Source organism: Plecotus auritus (genome assembly GCF_963455305.1).
Source record: "Plecotus auritus genome assembly, chromosome: 12".
In the NCBI taxonomy this organism is placed as follows: Eukaryota; Metazoa; Chordata; class Mammalia; order Chiroptera; family Vespertilionidae; genus Plecotus; species Plecotus auritus.
The window spans coordinates 19,885,112-19,901,404 of record NC_137778.1 but is presented as its reverse complement, the minus strand read 5'-3'; the positions used below and the strand labels follow the sequence as shown (position 1 = coordinate 19,901,404).

The 16,293-nt window shown below is 45.6% G+C and overlaps 1 protein-coding gene across 6 annotated transcripts in view; it reads left to right on the top strand.

Annotated features, from left to right (window-relative positions):
- The first annotated feature begins 7,001 nt into the window (after positions 1-7,001).
- Positions 7,002-16,293, top strand: part of NPL (N-acetylneuraminate pyruvate lyase) — a 28,839-nt gene continuing 19,547 nt past the window's right edge. For 2 of the 6 annotated variants that reach the window (XM_080648317.1, XM_080648315.1), the window contains exons 1-2: positions 7,345-7,431; positions 10,750-10,821. In XM_080648317.1, the coding sequence (XP_080504443.1) occupies positions 10,754-10,821 (68 nt within the window). In that variant the 5' untranslated portion in view covers positions 7,345-7,431; positions 10,750-10,753. Of the gene's footprint in view, positions 7,157-7,302; positions 7,432-10,746; positions 10,822-16,293 lie in introns of those variants that run through there. The other 4 variants (XM_080648313.1, XM_080648316.1, XM_080648314.1 and 1 more) reach the window with 4 other exon arrangements.

The following is a 16,293-nucleotide window of genomic DNA, read 5'->3' as shown; positions in this document are numbered from 1 at the left end:
GGGGTAACCTTGGGGTGGGGAAAGGGAGATGGGAAAGAAAACACGCCTGTCTTGTCCCTGCCTTAACTCCCTAGACTCACGCCTGAGCCTATAGAGGAAGATCCTGCAGGTAGAGTGGAAAGGGGCTCATTGAGGTACTGCTTTGAGATTTGGGTGAAAAAAAAATATGACAAAATAGAAGAGAAGGGGCCTCTCTCCAGGTCTTTAGGCCCTAGAGGAGGAGAGCAAGCTTGGCTGAGTGTCTGACCGCAGCTGAGATGAGACACTGCCCCCCAGTGGCTTCACGGCAGGGGATACCAGCAAGGAGCTCAAAGTAGAACAGGAAAGGATAGGAGGGACCACATTGGTGGTACCACCATGCCTCCCTGAAAAACTGGGGGAGACTTGGTGGGCGGGGCGGTTGTGTATTAGGCAGTTGGAGGCACAAGCCAATGCAATGTCAGTGCCACTCAGATAATGACCAAGGCAACCCAGCTTCTACCGTGCATACCCGTGTGTGAACACACAAAAGCACTTATTTTATGGCCACAAGATTAAGCAGAGGGATGTCTATACCAGTCAGTAACGGGACTGAGCTCTGGTAGGTGGAGAGACAGGAGGTCCAAGGTAACAAAAGGAGATTCAGAAACCAGCATTGGGACTGGGGATGGACACGGAGTGATGGGGAGAGGGAGGTGAGCCAGGCTGCTCCTTCCCCATGAGTAGAAGAGTTTAAGCAAAGCTCTGGTGGAGGAGTTTCCAGCAAGATGGAACTAAAGAAAATGGCCCTGAGGTTTCAGACAGAATGGAGTCAGGTGACTCATGATGAGACAGAAATGTCCAGAACCAAATTCTAAAAATCAGACATACCACCTGGGCTGAACAGAATGAAATTCAGTCTCCCAGCACATGGTTACATGGAATTCAAACAAACCAAACACATTTCAAACAGTACTAAAGGACACACTGAAAAATAACTCCCTCAGGCTCTCAATCCCCTTTCCCGGGAGAAATGACTGATAGCTGCTGGCTCAGTAATATCAATGTGGAAGTTGTTAAAGTATGCAAATATTTCCCTCTAGGTTGGTAAACAGCCATTGCTTTAAGCCCCTGGAGTGCTGCCCTCCCCCTGAAAATTTCAATCCATCATTAAAGGTTAAAGCTTAGATGTTAGAGGATCTCCTGCATCCCTCGGGCTCAAGGCCAGCATCCCTGTTAGCCAACGCTAAACCAGCTGTTTAATATTCTGAACATCACTGTTTTCCTTCCGGAAACTATCTATGCATTTCCAGGTGCACTCCTACACAGGACTCTTTTTTTTTTTTTTCCTGTTAATACAAATGGAAGAATTGAACACATACTGTTACGTACTTAGTTTTGTTTTTTTGGTGTTTTTTTTTAATATATTTTATTGATTTTTTACAGAGAGGAAGGAAGAGGGATAGAGAGTTAGAAACATCGATGAGAGAAAAACATCGATCAGCTGCCTCTTGCACACCCCCTACTGGGGATGTGCCCGCAGCCAAGTTACGTGCCCTTGACCGGAATCGAACCTGGGACCTTTCAGTCCACAGGCTGACGCTCTATCCACTGAGCCAAACCGGTTTTGGCTTGTTTTTGTTTTTAACATACTTGGTCCACCTTTAAGTGCATGGCCAAATATAGACTGCCTATTTTTCTCTCGGAGCTAACATAATTTGGCTACAGCTGAAACACCTAAGCTGAGAAAGGGAGCACAGTACAATGTTGGGATAATTTATAGGCCAGTGGGCCCGGAAGAACTTGATCAATGGGACAGTGGAAATGACGCCGAGAGATGGAATCTGGGTGAGCTACTCCAGGGTAACAAGGCCCTGGTGGTCTGGGCAGGAGGAACAAGAAGAAACAAGAGCAACAGATTCTCCCCATGTGCCCCTCCAGAAGCCATCTGGGCCCCCTTCGGCCAATTGACGGGAGGAGCCTGAGCCTTCCTGGGCCCAGACTATTAGCATCCTAATTCAGCTGTTACCCAGAAGCTAACCAGCCTTGGGTGGAAGCAAATTAAATTTCAAATTGCACTTATCGAACTCTTCCCAGGGAGTTTTCCCTTCATTCAAAAGGAACATAAAATAAAAGTTCTTCATAAAAGAGGTAAAAACATATTTCTCCCAATCGCCCCATTTTTTACCTCAAATGCTAAAAGGAAGCAGAGTTATATTCATGAGGGAGAACATACTAAATTAAACTTGAACCAGATTTTTAAGTATCCTCTACATATCAAAAAGTTAAGACCACTGAGCATACTCTTTTTATAGCCATATTTATGTTCAAAATAAAAAACAAAACAAAACAGTATTGGGGGTGAGGGGTGGAGGGTGAGGGGCAATTAATTTTCCATGTCTAATTTCTGTGTTTCTAAACATCACTTTTCATTATTTTAATATTAAGAGACAGATTAAAGAAGAATGTTAAAATTGAGGATGCCAACTGCACAGATTTGGGGGGAAAGGAGGACAGGGAAGTGGGATCAGGAAGAGATTACCTAATATTTTTATTTTTACTGATGTTCCCAGAAACTTTCAGTTTGAGAGTCATTAAAAGAGAAAGCAATTTCTGCGGATAGACTGTCACCTAGTGGTGAGTTTTTACCTTATTCATAACGTGAGCAGCTAGAGTTTGAGGATGCTTTTACAGGACATGCACATTTCTCTTTGAGATCCTTGGGGAATCTTGAGTGTATTGTCACAGCAGAATAGACTCACCTGTGTGTTTCCGGAAGGCCGAGTGTTCATGTAGCCAAAAGCTAATACATGGTGAACCTCCTTCATAAGGAGTTTTGCCTCTGTCATTACTCAAATCACATTGTCAAAGAGACCCTGCCAAGCAAAATTAACGTTAACTTTCTCTTCTGTTTTCAACCAATGGCACCTTCACAATTCTCTCTTTCTAGTAGTCATACTAGGCCCAAATTTTCCAATGATTAGAAAATGACAAATGACATATTATACTAGAGGCCCAGTGCACGCAATTCGTGCACGAGGGGTGGGGTCCCTCAGCCCAGCCTGCACCCTCTCCAATCCAGGACCCCTTGGGGGATGTCGGATTGGGGGAACCCACAGTCTAATGGGAAAGCAGACATGTCAACAGATAATTGCCACGCAGGGAGATAAGTGTGAATAGAATGTATGGCCAGAGTGCTAGCCTGAACCCAGCTGTGCCCACCACTAAGAGTGTGACAGATCTAAGGGAGCAGTTGACCTGGTGAGGAGCTGATTACAGTAGAGGGAAGTGACTGCTTGAAGCAATTTCATGGCAGCCTTGGGGTGGAAAGGAGTGAGGGTGCCCATCTTCCTGGGACAGAGGTTCCACATTGCACCAAACTCCTCCACCAGAGCTTTGCTTAAACTCCTCTATTCATGGGGAAGGAGCAGCCTGGCTCACCTCCCTCTCCCCATCACTCCGTGTCCACCCCCAGTCCCAACGCTGGTCTCTGAATCTCCTTTTGTTACCTTGGACCTCCGGTCTCTCCACCTACCAGAGCTCAGTCCCATTACTGACTGGTATAGACATCCCTCCGCTTAATCTTGTGGCCATAAAATAAGTGCTTTTGTGTGTTCACATGTGGGTATGTACGGTAGTAGCTGGGTTGCCTTGAGTTTTATCTGGGCCTCAGCACTAATGGTATTGGTCATTATCATAAATTTTCCAATAATTAGAAAATGACGAATGTGCTTAACCCACTGGCACATCAGTCCAGAGGTACAATTCAGAAAGAGGGTCTCCAAGTCAGCAAGGAGGCAACAATGTCCAGGTTTAATCCACACCCAGAATTCCTCCTTTTTTGTCCTCTAAGAGGCACGACAGTCCTCTTCCTCCAGCTCCTGTGCCTGCCGAGCTCCCTAGCTTCCCGTTCTCTGTGCTGACACCAATCCTCCTGGCCACAAGGGCCCCTACTATTGCATCAGCACCCGTCAACAAGGAGGCACCAACTTCCCCTCAGTGCTAAAGTCTAGGGTTCAGGCCACAGAGCTAGCATTCTGTTCTCAGTTATCAACATTCGTTCTGCATTTGATACTAATTCAACTATTTCTTGAGTGCCTGCCACGTAACAGGCACTATGTGCGTCCCAGGGAACAGAACAGACACATACTGTCTTCAGGAAACTTACAAACTAATGGGGAGAACTAAACTCTATATCCCCAAGCTATTTCCTCTTCATCACTGGCTTTCAAGCTTGAATTGTGGTGGGGAGAAAAAGATGATGTGGAATAAATCAATATATAATAAAATAAATAAATATTTATTTATTTTTTACAAAATAAGAGAGTTGAAGGGAGCAAACATCTCCAGTCCCACCCTCCCTGCACTGCACTCTGGACTGTGGGAAAACAAAGAAGCAGGACATGCTGCCAGCCTTGATTATCTCCCAGTGGAGTTAAGAGGTCAAGAAATCCTATCTAATAAAGAAGGAATATGCTAATTGACCCTCATGCCATTGAAAAGATGGCAGCGCCCACAGCCAATAAGGAGGGAATATGCTAATTGACTGCCCCGCCCTCAAAGATGGCAGCACCCACAGCCAATAAGGAGGGAATATGCTAATTGACTGCCCTGCCCTCAAAGATGGTGGCACCCACAGCCACAAGATGGCAGCACCCAGTCCCCTCAGCCCTGCCAGGGCGGCAGGCGCGCCGCAAGGCCGCGGGCCCGGCCGCTCCGAGCCTGCCTCCAGAGTCCCCCAGTCTCCTCAGCCCCCCAGCAACCCAGTGCCAGCCCGAGGTGCAGGCAAGCCTTGGATGTCGGCTGCCCAGCCGCCCAGGGCCAGCTGAGGCTTGCGCTTCCAGGAGTGGCAGCAGCAGAGGTGTGATGGGGCGTCACCTTCCCTGATCACCAGGTCGCCTCCCACCCCTGAGGGCTCCTGGAATGTGAGAGGGGGCAGGCCGGACTGAGGGACCACCCCGTCCAGTGCATGAATTTTCATGCACCGGGCCTCTAGTAAAAGCATAAAAAGTTAAGTGGTGATGATGATAAAATACTGGACAATATAAGAAATGTCCCTGAGCCCTTGCCACTTATCAGCAAAGTGTTAGAGGGCTGAAGCTAGTACTCAGCCTTTTGTTGCTTCTCCCTTCTTCTAGGCCCTACTCTTGTCTGACTTAGCTCAGTTGTCACCTCCCCCAGGAAGAATCTCTGAAATAGTTTCCTTCCTCATTGTGTACACACACACACACACACACACACACACACACACACACACAGAGTCACCTCTCAGCCCAGATTAGTCTCCCCTCCATGCTTCTTAAAATCTTTGCAGAGGTCTATTGCTGCACTTACCATATTTTTAAAGATAAATGTCTTTCCCACAATTCACAGGAGAGGCTGTGGGTTTCTTAAAGTCAGATAGTGGATTCTCTGATGTGTCCTCCTTCAAACCTCCTCATCAATGGTACAGTGTGGAACCTCTGTCCCAGGAAGATGGGCACCCTCACTCCTTCCACAGGTGTGAGCCCTGCATGACAATCTGAAGGCTCTGCCTGCCTTCTATAGCTCCCTCCCCAAGTAAGTCTCCTGCACATCAAATCCCATTTTAGCATCTGCTTCTTAGTAACCTAACACACTATTATAAGGAATTGCTTTGACTGCCATCCTATATAATAAAAGGCTAATATGCAAATTGTCCCCTCTACCAGGAGTTCCATGCGGAGTTCAATCAGGGGGCCGGCCGGCCAACTGCCTGCAGCCCCTCCCCCAAGCCAGCCTCACCCCTGATCAGCCCTCGCACCCCAATCCGGGGTGGGGCAGGCCAGCCAACCTTCCATGTCCCCTCCCCCTGGCCAGCCCTGCCCAATCGGCTGTGATCGGGGCGGGCTAGCCAGACCCCACCCATGCACGAATTTGTGCACTGGGCCTCTAGTATTGATATACTAAACAGGAGTTTAAACATTTAGAATATTGGTTTATTTGGTTGATGATGTTAAGTTCAATGACCCAAACCTTTGGGTATTGAAATACTTAATTTTGCATATATTAAAAGTATGACTGAAAAATTTGCAAACATTTTCCCATTAGGATACAATGTTCTTGTTAACATTACAAAACAGACAGATATAACTAGGACCCTTCCTTCCTTCCCTCCTTCCTTCATTGAAGGAAAACATAGAGTAGTGGTTAGAATATCAGCTCTCAGACTATCTGAAAACAAATCAAATCACAGCTCAACCACTCAGTGGCTCTATGGCCTTTGGCAAATCACTTAAGCCCTTTAAACCTCTGTTTCTAATCTGTAAAGTAGGATGGTGCTTCTTCATCTTTAAAATGTGAATTTAAGAAATAATGCCCATGCCCAGGCCTTTTGGGCATCGACCTGTGAACCAGGAGGTCACAGTTCCCATTCCCAGTCAGGGCACATGCCTAGGTTGCAGGCTCCAGGATCCGTGCAGGAGGTAGCCAGTCAGTGATTCTCTCTCATCATTGATGTTTTTCTCTCTCTCTCCTTCTCCCTTCCTCTCTGAAATCAATAAAAAAAAATTTTAAATAAATAAGTAATAAAAAATAACGCCCACCACATAGGATTGTTTTGTGAATTGGTGAATTAGTTACTGGTGCTTTGTGTACTAAAATAACGATTATTATGGATTTAAAAGCACTTTGTAAACTGGAAAGCCTTAGGGGGGTGTTTCTTTTCCCTAAGGGAAATAATAAGCATCAGCCCTTGCTTTGTGTGGAAAACGGAGGTTAACCTCACAAAAGCGAGAAAGCAGAGGACCTGCTTACGGCGGTGTTTCTGATTTATCGGCACAGGACATGATGTTAGAAAATAAACGTGCTATTCCTGCAAGCGGAGATATTTTGGTTACAAATATTTTTCCCTTTCAAAACTCTTCTTAATTGTTCTCAAGAATAAGCCAGAAAAGCTGCTGCATTAGTACCTAGCCCATTTTGATATCAGGTCACCTCTCTTTTTCCCGGGAGAGTGTGCGGGGTTGGGCCAGCGACCTGAGGTTCAAAGCCCACAACCTCGAAATACCTGCAGCTGCAGGGCCCGGGGAGAGGACTGTCAGGAGGAAAGGCGCCCCGAGGCGTCCGCCAGTGGGAGGCGCACAGGCGACCCGCGCGGCGGCCCGGAGGTGCCAGCAGGCTGCATGCCGCCCTCGGGGAGCCTGCGCCGCGCAGGTGGCCGCTCAGCGCACCGGCTCAGGTGAGACCCAGGGCAGCGCAAACTCCACTCTCGGGGTGCGGGACGCGCGACTCTGCGGGACGCGCGACTCTGCGTGACTCCGCGTGACTCGGCGTGTCCCGCCGCCCTGCGCGCTCTGCAGGAAGAGTCGCTGAACTACAGCCCCCAGGGTCCGTGGGCGTGGCGGGCGCGGTGCGGGGCGGGCGGCCCGCGGGGATAAAGAGCGGCGCGTGGCGGCGGCTCTGCGCGGAGCGGCGGTGACGGCCACGGCGAGGGAGGCGGGCCCGGCGTCTCGGGTGAGCGGGGACGGGGAGGCCACCGGGGATGCGAGGAGAAGGGCGCAGGGGACGGGCTGCAGGGCGGGCGAGAAGGTGCGGGCCCCAGGGAAAGGAGAAGGCGGGTAGACTGGGAAGCGGGGCCAGAGGAAGGGTGAAGGCGACACCCTCCGGCCTGAAGCAAGTCAGATCCTTCCAGATCCTTTTGTCAAAATGACCAGTATCAGCGATTGAGCAGAAGAGAGTTGAGCGATTGAATTTGATACAATCTCTTCATTTTATGGGAAGTTGGTCGTATTTCTGTGTTTTGGTTTTAGTTTTGTTGCTCTATTTCTGTTTCTTCCTCTCCAAGTATTTCTCTGTCAAGTCATTCTTCTTATCCAGAGTTGCCCTCCCTTACTTCCTTCCTCCCTTCCTTCCTTTCTTCCTCCCTCCCTCCCTCCCTTTCTCTTTCTCTCTCTCTCTTAACTCTGCTTTTCTTTCTTTCCCTCCCCCCTTCTTCCTTCATTCCTTTTTTTTTTTTTTTCAAACTTTGCCCTTTTCAGAGAATTTGACTAAGGTAACCTGAATGATTTGCGCTAAGAATTCTTGTCTGTGGATAGAGGCATAAGATTTCAAAAGTAATATTCCCTCCCCAGTGTTCTGAGTAATAATATTCTAGATTCACATTAAACCTTAAGCTGGTGAACATCCTAACCATTTGCTTTGGATACAAGCTATAAAGAATTTCAAAGCATAACATTACCAAGTTTATTTAAAACTCAAATTGACAAAATATCCATGCTTCTCCAGTTACAGCTGCTATGTATGATCTTTTACCTATTAAGGTAAGAAACATCCAAACCTGTGAAGACTTTTTGTGAGTTTATTTGAGCCAAACTGTTGACAATTGCCAGGAAGCAGAATCTCAACGGATTGAGATAATGCTCTGGAGAATGGCGGTTTTGCACTTTGTTTTATACATTACAATCAAAAGGGGAGACATAAGTGGGTTACACAAAATCCATTGGTGATAGATTAGGGAGGTGGGAGAAAGCAAAGTGGGGAGACCTCTGGGATTGGATAAAAAGTAAAATGACAGACACAAACTTCTTTTACTTAGGTGGTTAACAGTCAACAATTAACAATAACAATATGGGGATTTGTGGTCTCCCAAGAGCATTATCTGTGGTTTGAGGGGTCTGGAAAAAGGAAAATGACTTTGACATTCCAGAGATATGCTATCATAGATGCAAAAAGACAATAGGCCCCATTAAAGGAAAGATTGACCTTTGTCAGGGAAGATGCCAGCCTATGACATGACTACCCACCATAAACTGCTTTTTAGTTTTAAAAGTTTTAATTTCAGACCAACTTTGGGTCTCTGAGTTTGCAAGGCCACCCTGAGCTAGTCAGGTTAGCACATGGCCCCTTTTTGTCCACAGCCCCGTCCCTTCCTGTAGGAGTTGCACAGTTCACAAAGTCAGCAGACTTTGCTCCCAGGTGGCTTACAGTTTAGAAGGGAAGCCCAAACTACCCTGCGAATAACTCTGACGTAAGGCTTTTAATAAAAAGCCATTGTTTGGGGGAAATTCTAAGGGGTATGAAATGACTTTCATCTTAGGGGAATCAGGGAATGTCCCCTTGCTTTTAAAAAGTTGACTAGGCTGAAGGGGCTGAAGTGGGAGATAATGGCATTCCAGGTAGGAGAACCACGGGAGAAAGGCAAGCAGGCCAGACAAGAGAAGGTAGGTAGCAACAGGGACCAGCTGGGCTAGCGTACTTGCAGGCATGAAGAGATCTTTACAGAGACCCAGGCCAGGGAGTTTGGTATTTATTTCATGAAAGCCAGGGTGGAAAGTTATTGGCAAAGGCAAGGTCAGAAATGTCCATGCTCCTGGGAGGTTAATCTAACAGCTTGTGTGGATTGAAAGAAGATAAAGAGAGTGGGGGTAGGACAGTGGTTCCCAACTCTCATCCCATTCCTGCATGCTTTGAAAGTTTTAACCAATCGTGTGTGTGTGTGTGTGTGTGTGTGTGTGTGTGTATGTATTGCCAGTCTGAGCTTCTGACCACCATATCATGTAACTGCCCTAAGCATGAAATAAATGCAGCCAAAAGCTCAAGAACCTGGAAGTCTAGTGTGAACAACCTAGTACTGTTTGATTGAGGAGACTTTCCGTGCTGAACCCCAGCTCTTGGGACTCTTAATCACTTTCTTGAGCCCCCATGGGCCTCTCGGACCTGGGTTGCGCCTATTGGTGTAGATAAGAGGGAACAAAGGGTAAGTTAGGAGAGGGGCAGTAAGGGGAGAGGGAAGGAATGCAAGAAAGAAGATAACAGAATTGAAATGACTTAGCCCCTGAATTGGCAAGAGTAGCTAGGGCTGGGGAGGAGGTACCAGTAGAGCTGGGATGACAGGAAAGAGCTGGTAAGAGAATAATGATAGTACTTGCTAATGCCCTATAGCCATCAGACAAGACTTCATGGAGGAGGCTGAACTTGTACTTGCTATGTGTCTGGCACTCTTAGAAGTCATCATTCAGCTACAACCTGAACACTTCATTCAATCAACCAGAAAGTCATCAATTTTTCATTGGACACAGGTGTCTGCAGAACACTCAGAGAAGGAAAAGCAAAGCGAATGAAATGTATTCCTGGTCCTGGGGAGCGTGGTCTAGAGGGGGAGAGGTGAATAAACACTTGTGATATGGTTTACTAGAAGTAGGAAAACAGGACCAAATGGTCAAGATTAGAATCTGAAAGGATAGTTCGGTAAATCCGAAGATAAGCTACAGAGATTACACCGAAGCCTTCCAACTGTAAGGGCTGATTCTTGTTTAACAGAATGAAGATAAAGAGATAAGAATGTCCCTGTTCTCCTGACCATATTTCAACTTAAATTGTAGTAATTCTTTATATATTTGAGCTCCCTGAGTTAGGTTCATGTTCTTTCTTTGATCTCTTATTTTTTACCCCTGCTCTTAGAGGTTTGACATTGTCTCAGTCATCTAGATCAGCGGTCGCCAACCGGTGGTCCGTGGACCACTGGTGGTCCATGAGTTCCAAAAGGTTGGTGACCGCTGATCTAGATAAAGTCGGAGGCCTTTTCAATGGTATGTTGCCAGGCCACTCTGTTCTCCTGACTTTTAAAAAATTAGTTTCCTCTCCTTTAGAATTGAGCCCTGAAATTCTACATTCTCAAACTTGCTTTCTGTGTTTGCATACTTGTAAGCATTTTTTCACAGTTCTAAATGGTGAATGGACTTTGCCCAGGAGTTTTATCATTAATTGACATTCCTTGGAGAAGAGAGTAATTCTGTTTGTTGTTGTTTTGTGTGTTTGTTTTTTTTTCAGCAGCTCAATGGCCTCCCGGAAGAAGAACCTCCAAGGTCTGGTTGCTGCAACCATCACACCGATGACCGAGCATGGGTAACTACCATTTGGGACCTTCAAGGGATCTGTTCTCACTCCACCAAAATGGACTGGTGTTCTCTGTATAACTGTCACTTAATCTGTACACTTCTGTGGCACCATTGCCAAGTGGCAGCTTCCGTCAGATGTCCACCTGCACTGTCTCTGGCCCCAAGTCAGAGACGAGGTCTCTATATCTCAAACAGTGCAGAAAGAGAGAAAAGATATAGCAGCTCTCCTTTCTCCCAGGGTCTGTAACTCCACAATGCAAATTCTCCTTGGATTTTATCACAGCCTTGGGTTCTCAAAGAAGGCCAGTGGAATTGGGTGAGACTTCCATTTTAGCAGGATTTGACCTCAAACCTTAACCTGGCTCCTCTAGATCCTGTCTCTAGACATCTGCATGATTCCACCTCAGGCTATTCATAGACAGGATGAAAGTGGAGAAGGTAGCTGTAAGAGGGATCCCTTAGACATGTTTGCAGTCTCATTTCAACATCGGTTACATGTTGGGGAGCCTGCAGGAGTGGGAGGTAGCAACAGATGATTGCTGAGAAATCATTGGCCAAGCAAGTATTTTGACTTCCACATGAATAGTATGGTCATCCATACTATTTTTCTTAGACTGTCAGATAATGGTCATGTGCCGTACATGTCCATACGTGAAATATAACTCCTCCCTGGGACGTTGCCACTGAGGAAAAGGAGATTCATCCACCTCTTGAATCTAAATGTTTTTGACATTTTAGAGAAGCTAGTCTGCCAAAACCATCAGAATTCTGGTATCTTTAAGCTTCTTCTTTCTTCCTCTAACAGGGGTCCTCAAACTTTTTAAACAGGGGGCCAGTTCACTGTCCCTCAGACCGTTGGAGGGCCGGACTATAGTTAAAAAAAAAAACTATGAATAAATTCCTATGCGCACTGTGGGCCCGGGACGAGTTGGCTGCTAAGCAGGACAGGCAGCAGCGCCCGGCGGGCCGGATAAATGTCCTCGACGGGCCGCATGTGGCCCGCGGGCCGTAGTTTGAGGACCCCTGCGCTACAAGATATAAATGATCATGGAGTTATGTGTGCTACATGAGAATAGAATAGTGCTTAGCATAGGATCAATATGCACTTAGATCCATAAGTTTGAACTGCTTTTGTGGCATAAGACCTGGCGTAAAAGGAAGATGAATTTAAGATATCTTTAAATAAGGCTCTTACTTATTTTTGGTCTTCTGTTGCTGAATTTGTAAACATTAACCCTACCCCTTTAAAGTAGATGAAATTTCTTTAACTTTTATTGTTATAAAAGTTGTCCATATTACAGTTTTCCTTTTAGAACATTGTGAATTCAAGAATTCCAGCTTCTAAGATTCATGAAAATTCACATCTTTGCTAAGTCTAACTAAAACTTTTGCTGAGATGCCATTTAGATTACTCAGTGGTTAGTAGCATTGGTTTTGGTGTGTTGTTTTTTTTCTCTTACTTCTCCCTTTCCACAAGTTTTAAGAAAGACTGAAGTCAGCTCCTTCTCATTGTGTCAGCCACTTGCTGGACAGATAAAACAGAGGACATGTGATTGCATGAGCAGGCAGAATTTATTTCCTGTTTGCAAACTCAAAACACTGCATCTGGTCTCTGCTACTTTAATCTTTTTAATCAGACCCGTTAGCCTAGAAGTGACTTTCTAAAACAGTCTCTTTTAATCATCTGGGACCCATTGAGAGTGTCAGTGTGTTCTTCCTCCCTATTCTGCTATTTTCCTGTGGCAGCAGGCCCCATGTATAGGAGATTACTAACATAACTTTGCTCTGCTGGTTCCTTCTCCATTTCTCAAATACTTCTGGCCCTCCTGCCTCCACTTCACTATTTCCTCTTTTTTCATCAATTCAAATCAAAATAAGAATGTGTTTTTTTTTTAAGAAACTTGTTAAGAATTAAATTAGTACATTCAAAATGTATATAGCAGCCCGGCCGGTGTGGGTTAGTGGTTGAGCATCGACTCATGAACCAGGAGGTCACAGTTCCATGTCAGGTCAAGGTACATGTCCGGGTTGTGGGCATCAATGCAGGATGCAGCCAATTGATGATTCCCTCTCACATTGATGTTTCTTTCCCTCTCAACCTCTCTCTGAAATCAATAAAAACACTTTTAAAAAATAAAATGTACACAGCGCATTGTAGGCACATGAGCTATGTGGATTCCCTATTCTCCCACCACCTGCTCCGTCCAAACATTCCCATACATACAAAGCAGGTTTGGAGCACCCACCAGGAGCAGCTGGGTATTAACTTACTTGCCCCCAAGGGAATCTGCACTCCCGACATGTTTCCAAGAGATGGGACAAAAAGAAGGGTCACATGGAGTCTCACACTGGACATTCTGCCTGGTGACCTGCCATCGTGGGGTTTTCCTACGTGGCTCGTACTGTATACCATGGCCTCCATGATTCTTGGCTGAACAAGAACTATTTATTCCCCTGCCTCCTTTTTCTTCATGATTCTAAGGCATTCTCATTACCTAATCAACTCTCCGGATATAATTTGATGTCTTTAACTGGGGAATTTGGCAAAAAGAACATGTTAAATAGATTGTCTGAGTTGTTAACCTCCAGCTTTGCCACCAGCTAGCTGTTTGACCCTGGGGCCGTCCGGTCACCTTTTAAAAGTTCCCTTTCATATTATGTAAAGAGAGGAAGTCCAAACACATTATCTTGAAGGGCCATTCTAATTCTGGGAGTCTGCAGTCCTCTGATGCTATGTCCTCGGGGATATCTTGGTGATCCCCACTAAGGAAGAATGAATAAAATACCTGTAACTCTGGTTTCTCCTCCACACCATGCATAGCCCAGTGAGCTTCGTGGAAAACCAATGCCATCATGTCACTCTCCTCTTTAAGAATCTCTGTTGAATCTAAGCCTTGCAACTCATTTTATAATCCGTGGACCATTTTCTCTAACATCACATAGGAAGTTGCTAGAAATGCAGAATTGCAGAGCCTACTGCATAGGATCTGAATGAGCTGGGTGAAAGGTGAAAGCCTAGAGACCCTCTGGGATGACCGAGGAAGTCCTGTACAGTCTACCCATCCTGCTACACTTCCATTTCCCCCAAACTCTTCATACCCTTCCTTCCTCTGTGCCTTTCCACGCTCTGTTCCCTCTGCCTGTTTCTACTGCATCCTCTCCTTTCTCTGCTCCACTTGAACACTTCTTTTCATCTGTCAAAACCATCCTTTGGTGATTCTTCCCCAGTTTCCCTAAAAAGAAGATCCCTCCCCTGTGATCCCACAGCACCCTGTCTGTGCACACCATTTTCCATCAGAATTACTTGTTTACAGTAAGTGTTACAGTAAACTGTTTGTTACATGCCTGTCTTCCAGGAGGCTCTGAGTGATCTCACCGTATTCAATAGATATTTCTCGAGTACCAGGCAGTACTGAAGGATGGAGCATGTATCTTATTTATCTTGGAATCTTCAGCATCTAGCACAGTGTGTGGTGAATTTTGGTCTTTCATGAGTGAATATACTACAGGGATGATTAATGCTAATGGTCAAGGAAACAGAGGGAAAGGAGCTAACACGGATTGGCTAAACACCGTGTGTCAATCATGCTGGGCATTTTAATGTACATGTTCCAATTTAATCTTCACAACAAGTCTGTGACAGCTACCATCCCTATTTTTACATTGAATGAAACCAAGATCCCAAAGATCTTGCCCCCAGCCACATAGCCAGAAAGGAAAGTCTCTACCCAGCCCAATACTGTCTACCAGTATTTCTACACTGGAGTAAAAGACTTTTGCTTTCCTTCATTGCTTCAGGAAGTCACTTTTTCCTTCAGGCAAGCACAGTCATTAGAACAGAAAGTCCATTTCAGATTGGCTACAATGTCAAGGAAAAAGTTGTATTTTCTCCCTCGAATGCCCTTGACTTCACCGTGGGAATCTTCCCCACATTCTCTAGTAAAACAAAACCCATTACCCCAGTCAGAAAGGGCCTGGCCTGCTGGCGTCGAAGTTGTACAGATTACCGGCTTTTTTTTCCTGTGTTTGGGAGACTGTGACCCATATGCCCAGAACATGCCCTGGCACGGTGGGGCTGACATAATCCCTGCCCACATCTCTGCTGAAGGAGCTTCGAAGTAATCAAGTAGTTATTTTGCCAAAAGCACACTTAACTTCCATTGATTTCAAAGGCTGAAAAATATAGGTGAAAGGCAAAAAACATGGAATGTCAGATCCCCCGACATGCACGCCAGATCATGCCCATTGTGAAAAGTGCCTGCCTGTCCTCTTGATTCTGTTTACACAGAGTCTTTCCTGTGTATTGTGTGCCAGGAGAGGAAATACACAGTAATAGGGATTTTCCTCTGAAAAGACACTTCAGAAAACTCTATTATCCTTATACTGTAAGAGAAGAGATCGGTACAGTCTACGTGTGGTTTCCTAGTTCACCACTCAGGGCCTCGATTTGTGGTTAGAAATAATGTGATTAAAGGTCTCTCCTCTTACAGAGTTTGTAAGTAAATGAAATGTCTAAGAATAGAGCATTAGCTAAATTAATTATGTTTATTTATACAATGAAATGCTGTGTAGCCAGTATAGTAACAGAGTATCTGAAGAGGTGGGGAAATAGTCAATTTAGAAATGCTGTGAAAAAATATTACAATACTGTATAATATGCCTATATTTACTTAAGAAAATACTATGTTGTGTATTTGTGAACAGAAAACTATCAAACTAATAAGAGTAATCATCTCCAGGGAGATCCTGAGTGGTTTATTTTTTCCTTTCTTATTGTGTGTATTTTCTAAAATACATGATATAGCTTCTGTAATAAGAAAAAAAGTTAAATACTTTTATTTAAAATATAATCATGGACCTAAGGCAAAGAATCTGAACCCATGGGAACTGAAATTAAGATATTAAATTGGAGTTAAGACTAAGAATGACTCCAGGAAGCATGGGGTTGGTTCCGGGACAGTCTCCCCCGAGACTACTGGTGAGCTGTGTTCTTGAGGTTCCCGGAGGAAGAGAAGGTGCAGTAAAAACCCGGTCCAGCTTTTTCAAGTGACCTGGCTGGTGCCCCCTCTCACCTCCATGAGCACTGAGCCCCAAACAGCTAGTGAGGAGAAGAATAATTCATTCTCTCTGTTTCCTTCTCTCTAGTGACTTCTTGGTAACTGACACAGTGCCTGCAGCCATGGACATGAACCCAGATACCGTGGGGAGGTAGAGTAGGTGGGAAAGCAGGGAAGGGAGGGAAGTCCCCAGAGAGAATTATCCTGTTACCTCCCTAGCCCTGCGATTCGGGTGCCCTTGTGACAAATATGGTAGCAGCTCGGGGTGATTTCACCGGGCTCTCTTGTGACTGGGGCCACGGCATCCTGCCAAGGGCCTCGGACTTGCATCTGCAGTCAGACAGGGACCTGAAGTCCCTGCGGTGAACGGGGGCTCTGTGCCTCCATGCGGGCAGCCACTGTGCTCCCCAGCCATTGGTGCT